At 57.9% G+C, this 24,091-nt stretch overlaps 1 protein-coding gene across 1 annotated transcript; it reads right to left on the reverse strand.

The window, feature by feature from the left end:
* Window positions 1-438: 438 nt before the first annotated feature.
* Window positions 439-20,982, reverse strand: LOC100076041 (aspartyl aminopeptidase). Its single transcript, XM_029064329.1, has 15 exons — window positions 20,934-20,982; window positions 19,644-19,737; window positions 15,458-15,546; window positions 15,226-15,339; window positions 14,796-14,921; window positions 13,047-13,177; window positions 12,247-12,322; window positions 10,000-10,107; window positions 9,804-9,881; window positions 7,391-7,465; window positions 5,763-5,923; window positions 5,453-5,492; window positions 4,382-4,483; window positions 917-1,084; window positions 439-608 (listed from the first exon to the last, which is right to left on the reverse strand). Exons 1-15 carry the CDS (start codon window positions 20,937-20,939, stop codon window positions 558-560), a joined length of 1,419 nt encoding a protein of 472 aa, XP_028920162.1. The 5' UTR covers window positions 20,940-20,982; the 3' UTR covers window positions 439-557.
* Between the last annotated feature and the right edge of the window lie 3,109 nt (window positions 20,983-24,091).

The raw sequence follows: 24,091 nt of genomic DNA on the forward strand, positions 1-24,091 counted from the left end.
AACAAATACCATCATTATTAACTCGCGTCCTTCTGACTACCAGTCCCTTGTTCTATCCACTACGCCATGCCGCTTGGGAAGCAGCGTGGCTCAGTGGCAAGAGCCCGGGCTTGGGAGTCAGAGGTCATGGGTTCGAATCCCAGCTCTGCCACTTGGTAGCTGGGTGACTGAGGGCGAGTCACTTCACTTCTCTGGGCCTCAGTGACCTCATCTGTCAAATGGGGATGAAGACTCTGAGCCTCACGGGGGACAACCTGATGACCCTGTATCTCCCCCAGCGCTTAGAACAGCGCTCTGCACAGGGTAAGTGCTTCACAAATACCAACATTATTATTATTACAGAGGGTTGAATTTCCCCCCCCCACCACAACGTCTCGTCTCCCTTCCCCAACCCCGGCTAGTCCCCTTTCAGCCTTTCACCCCCCCAGAGGGCACGACTGAGTGAAAAATTCATTTTAATAATCCATTCCTCCATCCGGCCGGGATTTCTCCATCAGACGGGGGAGGGGAACCCCGCCCGCCGCCGCGCAAGTGGGGAGGGGGTGCGAGGCGAGGACTCAATCCAGCACCATGTTGTGGCTGACGGCAGGAAAGAGTTCAAAGAAGCCCTGAAAGGGAGAGGATCGTAGTTAGAGAGAGAGAGAATTTCCCCGTAACCCCACTCAATGATAGACGGGGGTGAACGGCACCCCGATTTCCACCCACGCGTCCCCGACGGCGGCTCTGCCGAGAGGCGGGAGGACCCGAGCGAGGGCCGGGGGGGGGGGGCCGTCTTCCGCGTCTCCATCCCCGCCGTCATAGCAACCCGCCCGTCACTCGGCGCCGGGGACGTTGCCCCGGCAACCGGCGGGGGCCCCGAGGCCGCGGCGGCAACGGGGGATGGAGCGGGGCAGGGGAGGGGCCGGAGGGCGGCTACCTTGAAGAGGGTGATGGTCTGCAGCACGCCGGACGTGCAGGCCATCTCCCGCACCGAGTGCATGGCCAGCTGCGGGCTCCCCAGGTCCAGGACGCGCAGGCCGAGCCGGGCCGCCAGGATGGGCCCGATGGTGGTGCCGCAGGGAGAGTCGTTTCTCACCATGAACTCCTGGGGCGGGCGGGGAGAAGCAGTCGGGGGGGACGTCCGGGCAGACTCCAGGGCCCACCTCCTCCCGGAGGCCTTCCCTGACTGCCCCCACCCCCCCCGTCCTCTTCTCCCACTCCCTTCTGCGTCCCCGTGACTCGCTCCCTTCCTTCATCCCCCACGCCCAGCCCCGCACCACTTCTGTCTGCATCCCCCATTTATTTCTTTCTCTTCACGTCGGTCTCCCCGTTCTTGTCTAAGCTCCACAATTATTCTCCACCTGGTTCAAAGGCTTATTGCGGGCCCACCTCCTCCCAGAAGGCTTCCCTGACTGCGCCCTCCTCTCCTCCCGCTCCCCTCCGCGTCGCCCGGACTCGCTCCCTCGCTTCATCCCCCCCTCCCGGCCCCGCACCGCTCATGTCCCTCTCCCTCATTTATTCACGTCTATTAAGGTTGGTGTCCCCCTCTTGACTGTAAACTCCATAATGACTCTCTTCCCCTGGTTCAAAGCCCTACTGAAGGCCCATCTCCTCCAAGAAGGCTTCCCTGACTGCGCCCTCCTCCCCTCTTCTCCCGCTCCCTTCTGCGTCGCCCCGACTCACTCCCTTCCTTCATCCCCCGTCCCAGCCCCGCTTACGTCCCTATCCGACATTTATTTATTCATTCATTCTATAGTATTTATTGAGCGCTTACTATGTGCAGAGCACTGTACTGAGCGCTTGGAATGGACAAATCGGTAACAGGCGGAGACAGTCCCTGCCCTTCGACGGGCTTACGGTCTAATCGGGGGAGAATTGCTGTCTGTCTCCCCCTCTGGACTGTAAGCTCGTTGTGGGCAGGGAATGTTGTTCTATTGCCCTCTCCCAAGAGTTTAGTACAGTGCTTTGCACGCAGTAAGTGCTCAACAAATACGAGTGAATGAATGAACGACCCCCACCATCCACCATGGGCCCTTGGATAGAGCCTGGGCATCAGAAGGATGTGGATTCTAATCCCACTTAATAATGTTGGTATCTGTTAAGCGCTTATTATGTGCAGAGCACTGTTCTAAGCTCTGGGCGAGATACAGGGTCATGAGGTTGTCCCACGTGAGGCTCCCAGTCTTCATCCCCATTTTCCAGATGAGGCAACCGAGGCCCAGAGAAGTGACTTGCCCACAGTCACACAGCTGACAAGTAGCAGAGCCAGGATTCGAACCCCTGACCTCTGATTCCCAAGCCCGGGCTCTTTCCCCTGAGCCACGCTGCTTCGTCAGTGGCGTGACCTTGGACAAGTCACTTCTCTCTGCCTCAGTTCCCTCATCTGCAAAATGGGGATTAAGACCGTGAGCCCATGTGGGGCGGGGCCCGTGTCCAGCCTGGTTAGCTTGTATCCACCTCAGCACTTAGAAGAGTGCTTAGCACATAGTAAATGCTCTGCAAATATCATCACTATTATTATGAGAAGCAGTGCCTGGAGACAGAGTTCAGGTTTGGGAGTCAGAAGGACCTGGGTCCTCATCCCGGCTCCTCCACGTCTGCTGTGTGACCTTGGGCAAGTCACTTTACTTCATTGGGGCTCAGTGACCTCATCTGGAAAATGGGGATTAAGAGTGTGAACCCCAAGTGGGACAGGGATTGTGTCCAACCCGATTACCTTGTAATGACCCCAGCATTTAGGACAGTGCCTGGCACATAGTAAGTAATAATAATTATTATTATTAATGGCTAGAGTCCAGGCCTGGGACTCGAAAGGACCTGGGTCCTAATCCCGCCTCCGCCACTTTCCTCTTGACTGACTTCACGCCTCTGGGTCTCAGATCCCTCACCTCCAAAATGGGGATTAAGACCGTGAGCCCCCGTGTAGGACATTCATTCATCATTCAATAGTATTTATCGAGCGCTTACTCTGTGCAGAGCACTGTACTAAGCACTTGGAACGGACAATTCGGCAACAGATAGACACAAACCCTGCCCACTGACGGGCTCACGGTCTAATCGGTGTCCGACCCCATTAGCCCGTACCCACCCCAGCGCTTAACACATGGTAAGCGCTTAACAAACCATCATCATCAAGTGCCGTCGAGGCGTTTCCGACTCTATGGATCTATTTCCTCCAGAACGTCCTGTCCTCCGCCTTAACCCGTCACCTTTCTGACGGTTCTTCCGATGCATGTCGTTAGGGTCTCTCTGTCTGCCTCTTCCACCTTTTCCTTGGATTTTTCCTAGCTTGACTATATTTTCCAGAGACCCCGTCCTCTTCCTCGTGTGTCCCAAATCTGCTCATCCGAGTCCTGTCCTCTGGCCTTCCAAAGACCAGTCTGGCTCCTCCATCTCGCCGCCGACCCCCGAGAGGACCGGATCGTCTGCCCTAAACGGATTCAGGCTCAGGGCCGGTAGCTTTCTTGCAGATATTGAGAAGCAGCGTGGCTTAGTGGAAAGAGCCTGGGCTTGGGAGTCGGAGGTCATGAGTTCGAATCCCACCTCTGCCACTTGTCAGCTGACTGTGGGCAAGTCACAACTTCTCTGTGCCTCAGTTCCCTCATCTGTAAAATGGGGATTAACTGTGAGCCTCACGTTGGACAACCAGATGACCCCGGCGCTTAGAACAGTGGTCTGCACACAGTAAGCGCTTAACGAACACCAACATTATTATTATTATTCTACGGCCGGCACGTCGTATGTCCGATGCCCTTCGGACCTCTGCTGACGATCGTCTTTTGTGATTAAGTGCTATTTCTACAGCCCATCTTCCGCTGAAAAATGCCTATTTTTGTTTTTGACTTTGAGAGCGCTGATTCACCGTTGGCCTTTCCACCTCTGGCCCGGAAGGCCCTCCCTCCTCAAATCCCACAGACGATGACTCTCCCCCCCTTCGAAGCCCTACTGAAAGCCCACCTCCTCCCGGAGGCCTTCCCTGCCCGCGCCCTCCTTTCCTCTTCTCCCGCTCCCTCCCGCGTCGCCTCGACTCGCTCCCTTTGCTCTTCCCCGCCACCTCCCCGTCCCACGGCCCTTTCGTTTACATGTAGAGATCTATAATTCTGTTTATTAATATTGCCGCCTGCCTACTTGTTTCGATGTCTACCGCCCCCCGCCCCAGCCTGTGAGCCCGTCAGGGGCAGGGACCGCCTCTCTCGCTGCACTGTTCCTTCCAAGCGCTCAGTACAGTGCTCTGCACACGGTAAGCGCTGCACAAAATACGACTGAACGAATCTACAGTCGTATTTGCTTTCCGGGCACCCGCAGAGCTCAACGAACGCCGTTCCCACCGACTCCCCGACTCCGCCGGCGCCCCCCAGCCCGGACCCGGGACCCCCCCCCCCCCCCGAAACCAAGTCCTCACCTGCAGGGGCACCCCGACCTGGGCAGCCACCTGCCGCATCAGGGCCTCGGAGACGGCATTGGAGGCGTAGCGCTGTTTGCTGTTCACTTTGATGACGGGGCCCTGCGGGCGACGACGGGGTTGGGGAGCCTGGACCCCGGGCGGACGCGCTGGACGCCCCCACGGCCCGAGGGGCGGTCTGAACTAGCGGAAGGACCGGCAGGCCGGGCACCTGGCGTCTCGGCCCAGCTTCGCCGCCGGCCGCGGGGGCAAGAGAACTCTCTCTGGGCCTCGTTTTCCTCACCGGTAAAACGGGGAGAAAACTGAGCAGCAGCGCGGCTCAGTGGGCGGAGCCCGGGCTGGGGAGTCCGAGGGCGTGGGTTCGAATCCCGGCTCCGCCGCGGGACCTTGGGCAGGCCGCTTAGCTTCGCATCACCTCGGTTCCCTCATGTGTAAAATGGGGATAAGGCCGTGAGCCCCACGTGGGACAACGGATCGCCTTGTTTCTCCCCCAGCGCTTAGAACAGTGCTTGGCACATAGTAAACGCTTAACAAATACCAACAATATTATTATTATTATTCTCTGTGCCTCAGTTCCCTCCTCTGGAAAATGGGGATGAAGACTGTGAGCCCCACGTGGGACAACCTGATCGCCTTGTATCTCCCCCAGCGCTTACAACAGTGCTTGGCACAGAGTAAGCGCTTAAATACCGGCATTATCATCATTACAAAATACCTGCTTAGGCAGTCAACTGTATTTATCGAGCGCCCATCTGGGAAATGGGGATTAAGCGTGTGAGCCCCAGGACTCCCAAGCCGGGGCTCTTTCTACTAAGCCACGCGGCTAAGCCCTCTCCCCTTCTTAGACTCGGAGCCCCGCGGGGGACGGGGACTCCGTCCGAGCTAACCTGTGTCTATCCCAGTGCTTAGCGCACAGTAAGTGCTTAGTAAATGCTACTGTCACTGGATAAGGAGAGAGGAAGGAGCTTGGAGAGGGGGTTGGGGAGGGATGAGCAAGAGAGGGGAGGAGGAGCTGGAGGGGTGGGATGGGGAGGAATGGTGGGGGACAGGGGCTGGGGGTTCGGGTCTCACCTTGTGGAACAAAGGGCGGTGGTTCTCCTCGTGCTTATCCCTGAAAGAGAGGTCTTGAATGCAACTCGGGGCTCCGGACCCTCCCCGTGCGGGTTGGGGTGGGGGGTAGGAGGGGAAGGGGTCCGGCGGAGGTCGAGGGTCAAGAGCAGGGCGCGGCTAAGGGGAGAGGGGTCAGAGGGGGCTTCCTGGCGACCCCCGGGGCCCCTCCCCGACCCGGGCTCAGCGAGAGGCGAAGAGACGGGGGAAAGGGCGGTAGGTGGGCCGCACACCGAACGCGGGGTGGGGTGCCCGGGACGGCGGGCGGACTCACGCGTAGTTGGGGTGGACGGCGTGGGCCATGTCGGCGCTGACCATGAAGGACTTGGCCACGGCCTCCTCGAAGGCCGTCAGGTGCTGGGCCGAGGCCGAGATGCGGCGCAAGACCAGCTCCGTCAGCAGGGACTCCGCCCCCTGAGCGCTCTGCGACCCCACCTGGGTGACGGGGTGGGGGGCGGCGGCGGGGGTCAGCCCCGAGACTCCCCCCCCCCCCGACCGCCCCCCGACCCGGGGCTACTTGCCCCGCCACCCTCTCGGCCCTCTGGACTCTCGGCTCGTTGCGGGCGGGGAACGTGTCCGCTATTGCTGTTCCTTTATTTGCGTTATTATTATAAACAATAATCGGATTTATTGAGCGTTTACTGTGCGCAAAGCACTGTACTAGGCGTTTGGGAGAGTAGAATATGACATCAGTCCCTCAGGTCTTTTGGGCCTCAGTTTCTTTCCCCGTAAAATGGGGGGAGGTAGGTTCCCGCCTTCCATCTCTCTTAGGCTGGGAGTCCTGCGTGGGTTGATGATGATAATATTGATGGTATTTGTTAAGCGCTTACTGTTCATTCATTCAGTAGTATTTATTGAGCGCTTACTATGCGCAGAGCACCGGACTAAGCGTTTGGAATGGACAATTCGGCTTACTATGTGGCAAGCACTGTGCTAAGCGCTGGGGGAGACATGAGGTAATCGGGTGGTCCCTTGTGGGGCTCGCAGCCCTCACCCCCATTTTCCAGATGAGGGAACCGAGGCCCAGAGAACTGAAGGGACTTGCCCAAGGTCACACAATGGACGGGTGGTGGAGCCGGGATTCATAATAATGATAATGATAATAATAATGTTGGTATTTGTTAAGCGCTTACTATGTGCACAGCACTGTTCTAAGCGCTGGGAGAGATACAGGGTCATCAGGTTGTCCCACGTGAGGCTCACGGTCTTCATCCCCACACCTGAGGCACAGAGAGGTGAAGTGACTTGCCCACAGTCACACAACTGACAAATGGCAGAGCCTGAATTCGAACCCATGACCTCTGACTCCCAAGCCCGGGCTCTTTCCACTGAGCCACGCTGCTTCCTTCTGACTCCCAAGTCCGGCCTCTATCCACTAGGCCACCCCGCTCCTCGGGATCCACAGGGACCAGGGTTGGTCTGACTCTCCACCCCGGCGCTTAGCACAAATCCCCGGTATTTACTGAGCGCTCACTGTGGACAAGCACTGTACTAAGCGCGCCAGAGAGTACGACCTAATCGTCCTCTGCTGCCCACGAGAAAGTCTGCCTAGAGCGAGCGAGGCTTTGTGGCACGAGCCCGGGCTTGGGAGTCAAGAGGTCGTGGGTTCTAATCCCCGCTCCGCCACTTGTCTGCTGGGTGACCTTGGGCAAGTCACTTCACCGTGCCTCAGTTCTCTCATCCGCAAAACGGGGACGAAGCCCGTGAGCCCCACGTGGGACCACCTGATGAGCTTGGATCCCCCCCAGCGCTTAAAACAGTGCGTGGCACATAGTAAGCGCTCAACTACAGGCGTTATCATCATTATTATTAGTAATAAAATCCCTCAGAAAATCCACAGGGGAAGGGGGAGGAATGGGAACGGAACCGGCGACCCCCCAAACTCCCAGCCCTCCCGCTCACCTCTTCGTGGTCGTAGAGAGCGATCAGCCGCACGTGGGGCTCAGCGTTCAGGGATCCGCACGAGTCGATCAAGGCCTGGGGGAGGGGGGACGGGGGCGGCCATCATTTCGCTGACCCCCGAAACGGGTGGGTCGCCCCCCAAACGCCCCAAATCCTCCTCCCTCCCCAGCCCCGAGGGCAGCCGGGGGGCTTGGTGGTCTTCCACCGCCCGGTTCCGCCCACCTCGACCCTCGCCCGACCGCCCCCGCGCCCGGGCCGGGTAGCGCCCCCCGAGATTCGCCCTCCCCGGGGTCCCCTGAGGGCCCCGGTGCACCGTACCGGCCACCCTCCGGCTTAGCCGGTAATAATAATAATAATCATGGTCCTTGTTGGGCGCTTACTACGTGCCAAGCACTAAGTGCTGGGTAGATACGAGGAAGGACGCGGTCCCTGCCCCACGTGGGGCTCCCACTCTTCATCCCCATTTTCCAGATGAGGGAACTGAGGCCCAGGGAAGTGAAGCGACCGGCCCGAGGTCACGCAGCAGACACGTGGCGGGGCCGGGATTAGAACCCAGGTCCTTCTGACTCCCGGGCCCGTGATAATAATAATAATAATGTTGGTACTTGTTAAGCGCTTACTATGTGCCGAGCACTGTTCTAAGCGCCGGGGTAGACACAGGGGAATCAGGTTGTCCCACGTGGGCTTCACGGTCTTAATCCCCGTTTTACAGAGGAGGTAACCGAGGCACAGAGAAGCGAAGTGACTTGCCCACGGTCACCCAGCTGACAAGGGGCAGAGCCGGGACTGGAACCCATGACCTCTGACTCCAAAGCCCGGGCTCTTGCCACTGAGCCACGCTGCTTCATTATCTGCAGGGCTGGGGGACGGGCCGCCGCTAGCCAGTGCGGTCGCGGCGGGAGGGCTTTTAAATAATAATAATTATAGGTTTTTGTTAAGCGCTTACTACGTGCCAAGCACTGTTCTAAGCGCTGGGGTAGAGACGCGGTAATCAGGTTGGACCCAGTCCCTGTCCCACATGGGGCTCACAGTCTTCATCCCCATTAGGGAAGCAGCGTGGCTCAGTGGCAAGAGGCCGGGCTTGGGAGTCAGAGGTCATGGGTTCGAATCCCGGCTCTGCCACTATCAGCAGGGTGACTTTGGGCGAGTCACTTCACTTCTCGGTACCTCAGTGACCTCATCTGTAAAATGGGGATGAAGACCGTGAGCCCCACGTGGGACAACCTGATGACCTTGCATCTCCTCCAGCGCTTAGAACAGTGCTTGGCACATAGTATGCGCTTTACAAATACTGTCATTATCATTATTATTTTCTAGATGAGGGAACTGAGGCCCAGAGAGGTAAAGGGACTCTCCTAAAGAAGCAGCGTGGCTTGCTGGCAAGGGCCTGGGCTTGGGAGTCAGAGGATGTGGGTTCTAATCCTGGCTCCGCCACTTGCCTGCTTTGTGACTCTGGTTAAGTCACTTCACTTCTCTGAGCCTCAGTGACCTCATCTGGAAAATGGGGATGAAGACTGTGAGCCTCACGTGGGATAACCCCAGCGCTCAGAACAGTGTTTGGTACTTAGTAAGCGCTTAATAATAATAATAATAATAATAATAGTATTTGTTAAGCGCTTACTATGTGCCAAGCACTGTTCTGAGCGCTGGGGGGCATACAAGGTGATCAGATTCCATGTGGGGCTCACGGTCTCCATCCCCATTTTCCAGATGAGGGAACTGAGCCCAGAGAGGTGAAGCCACTTGCCCCAAGCCACCCAGCTGACAAGAGGCGGAGCTGGGATTAATAATAATAATAATAATAATAACGTTGGTATTTGTTAAGCACTTACTATGTGCAGAGCACCGTTCTAAGCACTGGGGGAGATACAGGGTCATCGGGTTGTCCCATGTAGGGCTCATCTGTCAAATGGGGATGAAGACTGTGAACCTCACGTGGGACAACCCGATGACCCTGTATCTCCCCCGGCGCTCAGAACGGTACTCCGCACATAGTAAGCGCTTCGCAGATACCAACATTATTATTATTCTTATTAGGGCTCACAGTCTTCATCCCCATTTTCCAGATGAGGTCACTGAGGCCCAGAGAAATGAAGTGACCTGCCCCAAGTCACACAGCTGACAGGAGGCGGGGCCAGGATTAGAACCCACGACCCCCCAGCCCGGCCTCTTCCCACCGAGCCCCCCCTTAACAAACACAGATAAAAACGTGCTTAACAAATATCCTCATCATTATCATCGGCCAAGCGGCGGAGCCGGGATTAGAAGCCACGTCCCCCGACTCCCCAGCCCGTGACCCACCCACCGGGCCACCCTCCTTCTCTAGCGGCGGGGCTCGGGGGGACGGAGGGGACGGACGGGCCCCCGCGGTCCCAGTGGGAGGGCCGCCCCCCGCCCCCCGGCCCCCAACTACCTGCAGGGCACAGAAGCAGCTGTGGAGGTTGTCCAGCCGCGGGGAGAAGATGAATTCCTCGTAGGCTCCGCCCAGGGCCTGCACGGAAGACCCCCTCAATCCGCCGCCCCCGCGGCCCAGTCTCGGGGTCCCGCTCCCCGAGGGACCCCCGTCCGGGCCCCCCCGCCGTCCTCCCGCCGCCTCCGCTCCCCCTCACCCCGGGCTGGGTGTCGGCCAGACAGAGCTCCATCTCCACGATGTCCTCGGGGGTCAGGCCCAGCTGGGCGCAGAGCAGGGCCAGAAGCGCCGACTGGTGCCGCTCCGTCTGCGGGCCGGGGGGTGGGGGGCAGGAGACCATCGGTCGGGGCGGGCCGGGGGGGGGGGGCCTCGCCATCCCACAGGCCCTTCTGAGATCCATTCGGTCGTATTTATTGAGCGCTTACCGGGGGCAGGGCGCTGGACTAACCGCTTCCTTCCTTGCCCTTTCCCCTCCTGGGGCAGGGGCTCAACGGGGCCCCTACCCACCCCCCCGGGCCCCCGCCTGATGGGCAGCACGGCAGAGTGGATAGAAAGCCCGGGCGTCGGAAGGTCGGGGGTTCGGATCCCGGCTCCGCCGCTCGTCTGCTGGGTGGCCTTGGGCCAGTCGCTTCCCTTATTCATCCAACTGTACTTATTGAGCGCTTACTGTGGGCAGAGCGCTGGACTAAACGCTTGGCAAGTACAATTCGGCAATAAGGAGAGACAATCCCTGCCCACAGCGGGCTTACGGTCTAGAGGTGGGGAATAACTGTGCTATTTAATAATAATAATCATAATGTTGGTATTTGTTAAGCGCTTGTTATGTGCAGAGCACTGTTCTAAGCGCCGGGGGAGATACAGGGTCATCAGGTTGACCCACGTGAGGCTCACAGTTAATCCCCATTTTACAGATGAGGGAACTGAGGCACAGAGAAGTGAAGTGACTTGCCCACAGTCACCAGCAGGGATTCGAACCCACGCCCTCTGACTCCCCAGCCTGGACTCTTTCCACTGAGCCGCGCTGCTTCTCTATCTATTGAGCGCTTCCTAAGAGTCAGGCACCGTACTCAGCGTCCGGGTAGACACGAGCCGAACGGGGTTGGGCACGGTCCCCGTCCCCCGCCGGGCTCGCCGTCTCCATCCCCGTTTTACCGACGAGGGAACCGAGGCCCGGAGAAGTGACGTGACCGGCCCAAGGTCACCCAACAGGCAAGCGGAGGAGCCGGGATTAGAACCCAGGCCCTTCTGACGTCCGGGGCCGGGCTCTAGCCATTAGGCTACCAACTCCCGGGCGGGTGGAAGGGTGAGGTCCGGTCCGGGGCTCTAATCGCCTCCCCCCCAAATCCAAGGGGCTGGTGTTCGGGGGGGTCTCAGGGGGCTTCAATCACCCGCACCCAACTCCGGGGGGCAGGAGGGGAGACGGGCTCCGGGTTTATTGATTATTGAGCCCTTACTGTGTGCCAAGCACCGTCCTAAGCGCCTGGGAGAGGACGACATGACGACAGACAGGCACGTTTTCCCCGCTCACAACGGGCTCACAGCCTGGCGGGGGGCGGGGGAGACATTAATACAAATCGATAAATAAAGGACAGATCTATACCGATCTATAGATATGTGCCGGGGGGGCTGGGAGGGAGGATGGATGAAGGAGCGAGGCAGAGCGGCCACGGAAGGGAGCGGGAGCAGGACGGTGTAGTGGACGGAGCCCGGGCCCGGGACTCAGAAGGTCACGGGTTCTAATCCCGGCTCCGCCACTGGTCTGCTGGGCGGCCTGGGGCACGTCGCTTCGCTTCTGCGGGCCTCGGTTCCCTCGTCTGTAAAACGGGGATGAAGACCGCGAGCCCCGCGTGGGGCAGGGCCTGGGTCCCACCTGATTGGCTGGGATGCGCCCCGGCGCTCAGTAGGGTGTCTGGAGCATCATAGAGCGCTTGGGAAGCAGCGTGGCTCAGTGGAAAGAGCCCGAGCTAGGGAGTCGGAGGTCATGGGTTCGAATCCCGGCTCCGCCACTTGTCAGCCGTGTGACTGTGGGCACGTCACTTCACTTCTCTGTGCCTCAGTGACCTCATCTGTAAAATGGGGATCAACTGTGAGCCTCACGTGGGACAACTGGATTACCCTGTATCTACCTCAGCGCTTAGAACAGTGCTCTGCACATAGTACGCGCTTAGCAAATACCAGCATTATTATTACCAAACCTCCACCGTCATTATTATTATTGCTATTATCAGAAGAGGAGAGGAGGGCTCAGTCAGGGAGGGCTTCCTGGAGGAGACGGGCCGGCCCAACTGGATTTTCCAGGTCCGGTGCTGTGCAGGCAGTAAGCGCTCGAGAAATCCGACGGAATGAAAGGCCGAGTGGGGTCCGGCCCAACCCCGGGGGGTGGGGAAGGGGGTGGGTGTCCTCAGTGGGGTTCGGCCACCGGGGATCGGGGGGCGGCGGGTCCTACCTGGGAACCCGGAGCGCCCGGCTCCGACGACCCCTTCTCCAGCTCTTCCTGGACGGCCGTGGCCAAGACGGGTGTCCTGTGGGGAGGTCAAGCCCGGGGCGGGAAGGGCCGGGGGCGGGACGGGGGAGCCGGGGGACCGACCGAGCAGCCCCCCGCCCCCAGGACCCGGGGCTGGTCTTCCTTCCGGCGCTCGGTACGGTGCCGGGCACCTGCTGAGCGCCTTAACCGATAACAATAACGTTGGCATTTGTTAAGCGCTGACTAGGTGCCGAGCACCGGTCTAAGCGCCGGGGGAGCTACGGGGTCATCGGGCTGTCCCCCGTGAGGCTCCCGCTCTTCATCCCCATTTTCCAGAAGAGGCCCTGAGAAGTGAAGCGCCTTGCCCAAAGTCAACCAGCTGACAAGCTGCGGAGCCGGGATTCGAACCCACGTCCTCTGACTCCTAAGCCCGGGCTCTTCCCGTTGAGTCATGCTGCTTCTCTACTCATTAATATTATTATTATGATTATGGGAATATAATAGCAACATCGTTATTGCTACCGCCACCTGTCAGCAGTGTGACTTTGGGCAAGTCACTTCCCTTCTCTGGGCCTCAGTGGCCTCATCTGGAAAATGGGGATGAAGACCGGGAGGCCCACGGGGGACGACCTGATGAGCTCCTCTCCGCCCAGCGCTTAGGACCGCGCTGGGCCCACAGTAGGCGCTTACCACGTACTAAAATTATTATTATCGGCGGGCGCCGCCGTCGCCTCCCCGGGGGCGTTCCCCCCCGTCCCGCCCGCCCGGGGTCCCGCTCTCACAGGTGGGTCTCCGCGTTGGGTCCGAAGCTCTCGTTGACCCCTCGCTGGAGGTGGATGGCCAGGTGGGGGACGCGCAGGATGGGACGCTCCACGTGCACCAGCCGCTGTTCCAAGCGGCCCGAGGTCGGGCACTGCCAACAGACGCCCCCGCTTTCGTTTCCGGTACTTACCGAGCGCCTACTGGGTGCCGAGCGCCGGACTCGGCGCTTGGGGAGTACGACTCGGCGACGGCGAGAGGCCGTCCCCGCCCACGCCGGGCTCACAGTCTAGACGGGGACCTCGAAGCGAGCAGACGGGCATCAAGAGCATCGATGGAAATAAATAGAATTATAGATGCGGACCTATATACGCAAGTGCTGCGGGGCGGGGGGAGAGCAAAGGGACGGGTCGGGAGAAGGGGAAGTCGAGGAAAAGGGGGGGCTGAGCCCGGGAGTCTCCCACTTCCGTCGGGATCCGTCTCCTCCGCAATAAACAGGATTTCTGTTTATTTCTAGCATTTGCCGAACGCTCACTCTGGGCCAGGCCCTCTATTAAGAACTGGGATAGGTCCGGCTTCAGAGAAGCCGCGTGGCTTTAGTGGACGGATCCCGGGTCTGGGAGTCAGAAGGACCTGGGTCCTCATAATAATAATAATGCTGGTATCTGTGAAGCGCTTACTATGTGCAGAGCACTGTTCTAAGCGCCGGGGGAGATACGGGGTCATCGGGTCGTCCCCCGTGAGGCTCACAGTCTTCATCCCCATTTTACACATGAGGTCACTGAGCCACAGTGAAGTGACTTGCCCACAGTCACCCAGCTGCCAAGTGGCAGAGCCGGGATTTGAACCCATGACCTCTGACTCCCAAGCCCGGTCTCTTTCCACTGAGCCACGCCGCTTCTCAGTTTAATGTTATATCGTACTCTCCCAGAGAGTCCAGTGCTCTGCACACAGTGAGCCCTCAATAAATACAATTAACTCTTACTTTGTTGTTTTCTCCAAAGTGCTTAGGCCAGTGTTCCGCCCACAGTGAGCACCCAATAAAAGAATTAACTGACACATTGTTATATGGGACCCTCCCAGGCGCGTAGGCCAGTGCTCTGCACACAGTGAGCGCCCCCAGAAATACAATTAACTGACTGTTACATTATTATATCGTACTCTCCCAGGCGCGCAGGCCAGTGCTCTGCACACAGTGAGCGCCCCATAAATACAATTAACTGACTGACACGTTGTTATACTCTCCCAGGCGCGTAGGCCAGTGTTCTGCACACAGCGAGCGCCCAATAAATACAATTAACCGACTGACTGGAACATTATCATATCGTACTGTCCCAGGCGCGTAGCCCAGTGCTCTGCACGCAGTGAGCGCCCCCAGAAATACAATTAACTGACTGGTACATTATTATATCGTACTCTCCCAGGCGCGTAGGCCAGTGCTCTGCACACAGTGAGCGCCCCAGAAATACAATTAACTGACCGACACGTTGTTATACTCTCCCAGGCGCGTAGGCCAGTGCTCTGCACACAGTGAGCGCCCCGGGAATACAATTAACTGACCGATACACTGTTATACTCTCCCAGGCGCGTAGGCCAGTGCTCTGCGCGCAGTGAGCGCCCCCAGAAATACAACTGTCTATTGCTCTACCGTGTTCTCCCAAGGGCTTAGGCCAGTGCTCTGCACAGAGTGAGCGCTCCAAGACTACGACTCGAGCGAACGGATGCAACCTGCGGGCCCCCCCACCCCCGCCTCGGACCCCCGCGGTCCCCACCTGAACGATGACCCTCCCGGCCACGGTGAGGTCCCGGTCGAACCAGGTGCTCCATATCCCGCCGCCGTACGGCTCCACGCCCACCTGGAGGTAGCCCAGCTGGCCCCGGCGGGATCGGCGCTTCACCTGGGAGGGGACGACGTGGTCGGGGGCCTGCCGGGAGGTCCCCCCGCGCCCCCCGATCCCCTCCGCGCCCCAGCCCACCATTAATAATAATCATCTTCGTCATAATAACGGCATCTGATGAGCGCTTACTACGTGCCGAGCACCGTTCGAAGCGCTGGAGAGGACACAAGGTGATCGGGGAAGGACGAGGGAACCGAGGCCCGGAGAAGGGAGGCGACCGGCCCGGAGTCACGCGGCTGCCGAGCGGCCGAGTGGGGATTTGAACCCGCGACCCGGACCACCCGCCCCCGGGGCGCGGCCTTACCCGGAGGCAGGGACTGTCGGTGTGGGCGCCGATGAGGCTGAAGCCGTTTCCGGGGCGGAACTGGCCGCCGACGGCGAAAGCGATGATGGTGGAGGAGTTCCTGGTGACAAAATACTGGGCCGGGGGGACGGGAAGGCCGGGTCGGCGGCAGGCCGGAGGGGTTCGGACTCTGCCCCCCACTCTCCCCCGGGGGTTGGGACTCCGCCCGCCCCGGGCCTCGCCCCACACGCACCTTGTGCTGAGGTTGAAGGTCCCAGCTCTCCGTCTCCTTCAGCTCCTGGAAGCCAGCCTGGAGGAGGCGACGGCGGCACTCGCCCACCACTGAGGGTGGAGAACACCGGCTCCCGTTAATGATGATGATAATAATGGTATTTGTTTAGCGCTTACTACGTGCCAGGCACTGTTCTAAGCGCTGGGGCAGATACAAGGTCATCAGGTTGTCCCCAGGGAGGCTCACGGTCTTCATTTTACAGATGAGGGAACTGAGGCCCAGGGAAGTCAAGTCACTTGCCCAAATAATAATAATGATGGTATTTGTTAAGCGCTTACTATGTGCCAGGCACTGTTCTAAGCGCTGGGGCAGACACAAGGTCATCAGGTTGTCCCCCGTGGGGCTCACGGTCTTCATCTTCATTTTACAGATGAGGGAACTGAGGCATGGAGGAGTGAAGTCATTTGCCCAAACAATAATTGTTAAGCGCTTACTATGTGCCAGGCACTGTTCTAAGCGCTGGGGTGGATACGAGGTCATCGGGTTGGCCCCAGTCTTAATCCTCATTTTACAGATGAGGTCACTGAGGCACAGAGAACTGAAGTGATTTGCCCCAATAATAATAATAACGGCAATGGCATTTTTTAAGCGCTTACTATGTGATGAGCTCTGTTCTAAGCGCCGGGGGCGATCCGGCGCTTAGTACGGTGCCTGGCACGTCGTAAGCGCTTCACAAATACCAGAATTACTAATCACAAGCGAATCGGGTTGGACGCAGCCCCGTCCCACGTGGGGCTCCCAGTCTTCAGCCCCATTTGACTCACGAGGGAACTGAGGCTCACAGAAGTGAAGTGACTCGCGCAGGGTCACGCAACAGACAGGTGGCCCAATCAACCAGTTCTATTTATTGAGCGCTTTCTATGTGCCCGGCACTGCGCTAAACATCCGGAAGAGTAGGAGGGTGAGCCCTGTGTGGGACGGGGACCGATTGATTACCTTGTAGCTACCTCAGCGCTTAGAACAGTACCTGGCACTTAGTAAGCCCTTAACAAGTACCACAATGATTATTATTACGTCTATTAGTATTATTGTAGTTACTATCATTACTATATTATAATAATTATAACAATCATGTTATAATTATAAATACTCTCGCATACAAATATAATGATAATAATGATAGTATTTTTTGTTACGCGCTTACTCTGTGCAAAGCCCCGTTCTAAGCGCTGGGGTTGATACAAGGTCATCGGGTCGTCCCACGTGGGGCTCACAATCTTCACCCCCATTTTACAGATGGGGGAACTGAGGCCCAGAGAAGCGAAATGACTTGCCCAAAGTCACACAGCCGATAAAGTGGCGGGGCCGGGATTTGAACCCATGGCCTCTGGCTCCCAATTCTGGGCTCTTTCCACTGAGCCACGCTGCTTCTGCTGTAAATATACTACAGCAATAGAATCCTATAATTAATTGTATTATAATTACTAGTATTCTAGTAGTAAAATGATTACTACTACTAATCGTGGTATTTATGCAATAATAATAATAATAAAAAACAGAATCAGCCGACTCATTCCCCGCCCCGCACGGGCTTCTAGAGGGGGAGACGGACATTACTACGACTTCTAAGACGTCAGCTCACGCCGCGGACCACGGCGCCCCGGGCTTCGGGGTGGGGCGAGCATCCAATGTCCAAAAGTCACAGATCCAAGCGCGGAGATAAGGCGGAAGGGAGCGGGAGCTCATTCGAACTCATGACCTCTGACTCCCAAGTCCGGGCTCTTTCCGCGGAGCCACGCTGCTTCTCTTGGATGGGGGAAGCCTTCCCGGAGGAGGTGTGACCTCAGTAATGCTCTGAAGGTGGACAGCGCGTTAACGGAGGGGGTGGGAGGGCCCGGCCACGGGAGGGGGTCGGCATAGAGGGGCGGAGAGGTGCGGGCAATAATAATAATAATAATGATAATGTTGGTATTTATAATAATAATAATAATAATGTTGGTATTTGTTAAGCGCTATGTGCCAAGCACCGTCCTTTGCGCCGGGCGAGATCCGGGGGTCACCGGGTCGTCCCACGTGAGGCTCCCACTTTTAAATCAGCACGGCTCAGTGGAAACAGCCCAGGCTTGGGAGTCAGAGGTCATGGGTTCGAATCCCACCTCTGCCCCATGTCAGCTGGGTGACTGGGGGCAAGTCACTTCACTTCTCTGTGCCTCAGTGACCTCATCTGTCAAATGGCGATTAACTGTGAGCCTCCCGTGGGACGACCCGATGACCCTGGATCTCCCCCAGCGCTTAGAACACTGCTCTGCACGTAGTAAGCGCTTAACAGATACCAACATTATTAAATCCCCATTTTCCAGATGAGGTCACTGAGGCACCGACAGCGACCTGCCCAAAGTCGCCCAGCTGACAGGCGGCGGAGCCGGGATCAGAACCCGTGACCCCTGACTCCTAAGCCCGCGCTCTCGCCACTGAGCCACCCGACGGGGCGGCTGTACTTTTAGGGGAGGGTGGGGACGGGGCCGGCTCACGGCCGCCGGAACTTCAGCGGGGGGAGGGTGGTTCGTGGGGGCAGGACTGAGGAAGACGAGGGTATCTGTTAAGCGCCTAGTAGGTGTCAGGCACTGTACTATGTGCTGGGGGGGATACAAGCTCATCAGGTTGGACCCAGTCCCCCGTGGGGCTCACGGTCCTCATCCCCATTTTACTGATGAGGTCACCGAGGCCCGGAGAAATGGAAGTGACTGGCCCAAGGTCACACAGCAGACGAGGGCCAGAGCCGGCATTAGAACCCATGACCTTCTGACTTCCAGGCTCGTGCTCCAGCCGTTCATTCATCTAACGGCATTTCTGGAGCACTTACTGTGTGCGAAGCACTGTACGAAAAGTTGGGGAGAGGAAAATAGCTCTAGCCACTAATAATGATGTTGGCATTTGTTAAGCGCTTCCTATGGGCAGAGCACCGTTCTAAGCGCTGGGGGAGAGACGGGGGTCATCGGGTTGTCCCACGTGAGGCTCCCAGTCTTCATCCCCATTTCCCAGATGAGGGAACTGAGGCACAGAGAAGCGAAGTGACTCGCCCACAGTCCCACAGCTGACGAGTGGCAGAGCCGGGATTCGAACCCGTGACCTCCGACTCCCAAGCCCGGGCTCTTTCCACTGAGCCACGCTGCTTCTCTGGGCCGTGCTGCCTCCCTGCTTGGAGGTAGGTTTAATCTCCCAGCGAGGCCACACAAATAAATCACCTCACTTCCCCGTGCCTCAGTTTCCTCCTCTGTAAAATGGGGATCCCCCCCCCCCCCCTTACCGTCCCGCCCTCTCAGACTATGTGCCCCGCCAGGATCGGGGGGCCCCGGTCGACCCTGATTACTTTGTGCCCACCTCAGTGCTCGGGACCCGGCTCTTGCTCCCAGGAGGTGCTCGATAACTCTTCCCCGGCTGTATCCCCGGCGCTTAGAACAGTGCTCTGCACATAGTAAGCGCTTAACAAATATCATTATTATTATTATCATTACATTACCCAGGGACTCCTCCCTATTGCCTTTAAGGCACCCGATCGACCCGTCGATCAGAGCAGCAGCGTGGCTCAGTGGAAAGAGCCCGGGCTTGCGAATCGGGGGACGTGGGTTCGAATCCCGGCTCTGCCCCTTGTCAGCTGGGCGACCGTGGGCCAGTCACTTCACTTCTCCGGGCCTCTGTGTAAAATAGGGATAAAGACTGTGAGCCTCACGAGGACCAACCCGATGACCCCGTATCTCCCCCAGCGCTCAGAACAGCGCTCTGCACAGAGTAAGCGCTCAATAAATACTATCGAAGGAATGAATAAAATGGGGAGTAAGACCGTGAGCCTCACGTGGGACCACCCCGATGACCCCGTATCTCCCCCAGCGCTTAGAACGGTGCTCCGCACCCAGTAAGCGCTTAACAAATACCCCAACGTTATTATTATCATCATCACTGAGCGCCTCCTGTGCGCAGAGGACCGGACCGAGCGCCGGGGAGAGGACGGAAGGCCACTAAACGGACCCGTTCCCGGCCGGCAACGGGCCGGCAGCCTAGAGGCGGGGAGACGGGCACCGACGGAAATAAATCGATACTGTTTCGCGGTGTGCTGGACGACGGCTGTCCATTCCAAGCGCTCAGTCCAGTGGTCTGCACGTAGTGAGCGCTCGATAGATAGTACCGAACGAACGAACGAACGACTGACCGTGGAAGGGCGAGGGTCCGCGGTGGATGAAGGCGAGGAGCTCCCGGGCCGCCGCCTGCACCGCCTCTCTCGGGGCCTTGGCCGCCATGGCCACCTGCGGGACGGAGGACCGGTCCGGGGGTCCGTAATCGTCACCGCTGGGGTGATGTGTTAAGCGCCGGGCGCCGGACCGAGCGCCAACCAGGTCGGACGCGGTTCCCGTCCCACTTGGGGCTCGCCCTTTCATCCCCATTTGACGGAGGAGGGACCCGAGGCCCGGAGAAGGGAAGGGACCGGTCCGAGGTCACCCGGCGGACAAGTGGGGGAGCCGGGAGGGGAACCAGGTCCTTCCGACTCTCAGGCCCGGGCTCTGCCTACTAGGCTGCACTGCTTCAGGTGATTCCCCCCGCCCCCGCCCCCGCCCCCAGGACCCCAGGTGACCCCCGAACCCAGGCCCCCCGCCCACGGTGACCTCCGACCCCAAGACATCCGCCCACAATGAATGAATGAATTCCCCCGGTGACCTCCCCCCAGCACCTCTGGACCCCCCACCCCCGGTGACCTCCGACCCCGGGCCCCCGGTGACTTCCCCCCAGCACCCCTGGACCCCCACCCACAACGAATGAATTCCCCCGGTGACCCCTGACCCCAGGACCGCCCGGTGACCTCCCCCCAGCACCTCTGGACCCCCCACCCACGGTGACCTGCGACCCCGGGCCCCCGGTGACTCCCCCCCAACACCCCTGGACCCCCACCCACAATGAATGAATGAATTCCCCCGGTGACCCCTGACCCCAGGACCCCCGGTGACTTGCCCCCAGCACCCCTGGACCCCCACCCACAATGAATGAATGAATTCCCCCGGTGACCCCTGACCCCAGGACCCCCGGTGACTTCCCCCCAGCCCCCCCCGGACATCCCCCCCGTTGACCCCTGACCCCAGGCCCCTGGAGACCCCCCAGCCCCCCTGGACCCCCGCTCACGGTGACCCCTGACCCCCAGTGCCCCTCCCAGCCCCCCTGGATCCCCGCCCACGGTGACCTCCGACCCCAGGTGACCCCCCAGCCCCCCTGGACATCCCCCCGGTGACCCCTGACCCCAGGACCCCCGGTGACTCCCGTCCAGCACCCCTGGACCCCCACCCACGGTGACCCCTGACCCCAGGTGACCCTCCCAGCCCCCTAGGCCCCCCGCCCCCCATCTGCCCCGCCCGGGGATTTCACTGCCACTTGGGGATCCATCCGGGGGTCGCCAACCCCCTTCCCTGACCCCTGACCCCGGCTTTCCCGCCCCCCGCGGGCCCCCACCGACCTGCATGGGTCCCGCCCGCAGCTCCGCCGCCTGCTCCCCTCCCCCCTCCCCCCCGCACGCACGCACGGCGCGCACTACGTCACGGACACGCCCCCCTCACCCGGACTAGGCGCCCTCTGCCGTCCAACAGATGCAAGGACACGAAGCTCAGCGCGGCGCTCGGCCGCCCCTTCCCACACGCCCCCCGGACAGGCGCCCTCTGCCGTCCAAAAGGCGCAAGGACACGGGGTTCTGCTCGGCGCTCGGCCACCGGGCCCCCGCCCCCGGACAGGCGCCCTCTGCCGTCCAACAGGCGCAAGGACACGGGGTTCTACGCGGCGCTCGGCCGCCCCCCACCCGCGGACAGGCGCCCTCTTCCGTCCAACAGGCGCAAGGACAGGGGGCTCGGGCGCTCCTCATTTATTCATTCATTCATTCATTCATTCATTCATTCATTCATTCATTCATTCATTCATTCATTCATTCATTCATTCATTCATTCGTTCGTTCGTTCGTTCGTTCGTTCGTTCGTTCGTTCTGTTCGTTCGTTCGTTCGTTCATTCATTCAATGGTCTTTAATAATAATAATGATGTTGGTATTTGTTAAGCGCTTACTATGTGCCGAGCACTCTTCTAAGTGCAGAAGGAGATACAAGGGAATCAGGTTGTCCCACGTGGGGCTCACGGTCTTCATCCCATTTGACAGATGAGGGAACTGAGGCACCGAGAATAATAGTAATAATAATAATAATGTTTGTTGGCAGTTGTGAAGCACTTATGTGCCAAGCACTGTTCTAAGCACTGGGGGAGATCATCAGTTCATCAGGTTGTCCCACGTGAAGCTCACAGTCTTCATTCTCATTTGACAGATGAGGGAACTGAGGCACCGATAATAATAATCATCATCATAATGTTTGTTGGTAGTTGTGAAGCACTTCTTATGTGCCAAGCACTGTTCTAAGCGTTGGGGGAGATACAGGGTCATCAGGTTGTCCCACATGAGGCTCACAGCCTTCATCCCCACTTTACAGATGAGGGAACCGAGGCCCCGAGAAGTGAAGCGACTTGCTTAAAGTCACAGAGCTGACAAGCGGCGGAGCTGGGATTAGAACCCATGATCTCTGACTCCCAGGCCCGGACTCTTTCTATAAGCCACGCTGCTTCTCTAGAGAACTGTAAGCCCATCGGTGGGCAGGGAATGTCCCTATCTGTTGCCGAATTGTCCATTCCAAGCGCTTAGTACAGTGCTCTGCACATAGCAAGCGCTCAATAAATACTATTGAACGAATGAGAAGTGACTTGCCTAAAGTCACACAGCGGACAAACAGCGGAGCTGGGATGAGAACCCATGAACTCTGACTCCCAGGCCCAGGCTCTTTCCACTGAGCCACGCTGCTTCTCTAGAAAAGTGAAGTGACTTGCCCAAAGTCACACAGCTGACAAGTGGCGGGGCCGGGATGAGAACCCATGACCTCTGACTCCCAGGGTACAAGGTGCCAAGAGACCCCGTGCTCTTTCCACTGAGCCACACTGCTTCTCTGTGCTTTATTGAGCACTTACTATATGCAGAGCACTGGGCTGAGCGCTTGGAATGGACAACTGGGCAACAGAGGGAGACCATCCCTGCCCGACGGCGGGCTCACGGTCTAAACGGGGGAGACCGACAGCAAAACGAAACAGGACAAAATAAATAGTGGGGCGGAAATGCCATCAAGATCGATAGACTCACAGATCTGAACACATCATTTACAAAATAAATAGAGGAATAAATAAGACATAGAAATATGTCTTATAGAGAAATATATAATAGAAATAGAATAGAATATATAATAGAAATAGAGAGATATGTCATAGAGAAGCAGCGTGGCTCAGTGGAAAGAGGCCGGGCTTGGGAGCCACAGGCCATGGGTTCGAATCCCGCTTCTGCCACTTGTCAGCTGGCTGACTGTGGGCAAGTCACTTCACTTCTCTGTGCCTCAGTTCCCTCATCTGTAAAATGGGGATTAACTGTGGGGATTAACTGTGAGCCTGATGTGGGACAACCCGATTACCCCGTATCTACCCCAGCACTTAGAACAGTGCTCTGCACATAGTAAGCGCTTAACAAATACCAACTATATTATTAAATATGCACAGTGCTGTGGGGAGAGGCTCTGCACATAGTAAGCGCTCAATAAATACTAGAGCCCGGGCTGAATTCTAATCCCAGCTCCACCACTTATCAGCTGTGTGACTTTGGGCAAGTCACTTCACTCCTCTGGGCCTCAGTCCCCTCATCTGTAAAAGAAGGATGGAAACTGTGAGCCCCACATGGGGCACCCTGATGACCTTGTATTTCCCTCAGTGCTTAGAACAGGGCTTGGCACATAGTAAGTGTTCATTCAATAGTGTTTATTAATAATAATAATAATAATAATGTTGGTATTTGTTAAGCGCTTACTATGTGCAGAGCACTGTTCTAAGCGCTGAGGTAGATACAGGGTCATCAGGTTGTCCCACGTGAGGCTCACAGTTAATCCCCATTTTGCAGATGAGGTCACTGAGGCCCAGAGAAGTGAAGTGACTTGCCCACAGTCACCCAGCTGCCAAGTGGCAGAGCCGGGATTCGAAGCCACGACCTCTGACTCCGAAGCCCAGGCTCTTTCCACTGAGCCACGCTGCAGCGCTTACTATGTACAGAGCACATGTTTCGGAACAGCACTCCGAGGATAGCGGCTCTTGATCTACATGACTCTGTTCTCGAGAAGAGAATGGAACTAAAAAAGCAGTGGGGATTCGAATCCAAGGTGGTGACACAAGCAAGGAAAAGTAACACTCGGAGACAGCGCTGGAGAGATCAGAAAGGGAGGAATATGACCGAGTGCCACAGGGGCCCCCCTCTCCAGTTTGGCTGGACCTTTATTTACAACATATAGGAGAACTAGCCAATGACCAAAGAACTAGGACAAGTGTGTTTTCTTCTACGACAAAAGAGACTCTTCAAGCAGGCCTTAGCTGTTTTGGGTAAGAAGCAATCTCCTGTCCCCCGGAATTTGCGGATGTGGTGTACATCCCACCTGAAATGGGAGACTTCCTTCTGAGACAAAAACAGAGTCATTTAGATCAAGAGCTGCTATGCTCCGAATGCCGTTTTTAACAATCCCCCCTTTTGATCCCAGCAGTGACCCTGTGGGGATCAC

The sequence above is a fragment of the Ornithorhynchus anatinus genome, chromosome 1, assembly GCF_004115215.2.
Source record: "Ornithorhynchus anatinus isolate Pmale09 chromosome 1, mOrnAna1.pri.v4, whole genome shotgun sequence".
Lineage (NCBI taxonomy): Eukaryota > Metazoa > Chordata > Mammalia > Monotremata > Ornithorhynchidae > Ornithorhynchus > Ornithorhynchus anatinus.

What these genes read in the sequence shown, in the direction of transcription:
- LOC100076041 (XM_029064329.1), bottom strand. An exon ending in CGGACCCTCGCCCTTCCACG is followed by an intron (nt 15,547 to 19,643) that starts GTCAGTCGTTCG and finishes CTCCACCCTCAG; the next exon opens with TGGTGGGCGAGTGCCGCCGT. An exon ending in ACCGCCCTTTGTTCCACAAG is followed by an intron (nt 4,484 to 5,452) that starts GTGAGACCCGAA and finishes CGTCGCCCGCAG; the next exon opens with GGCCCCGTCATCAAAGTGAA.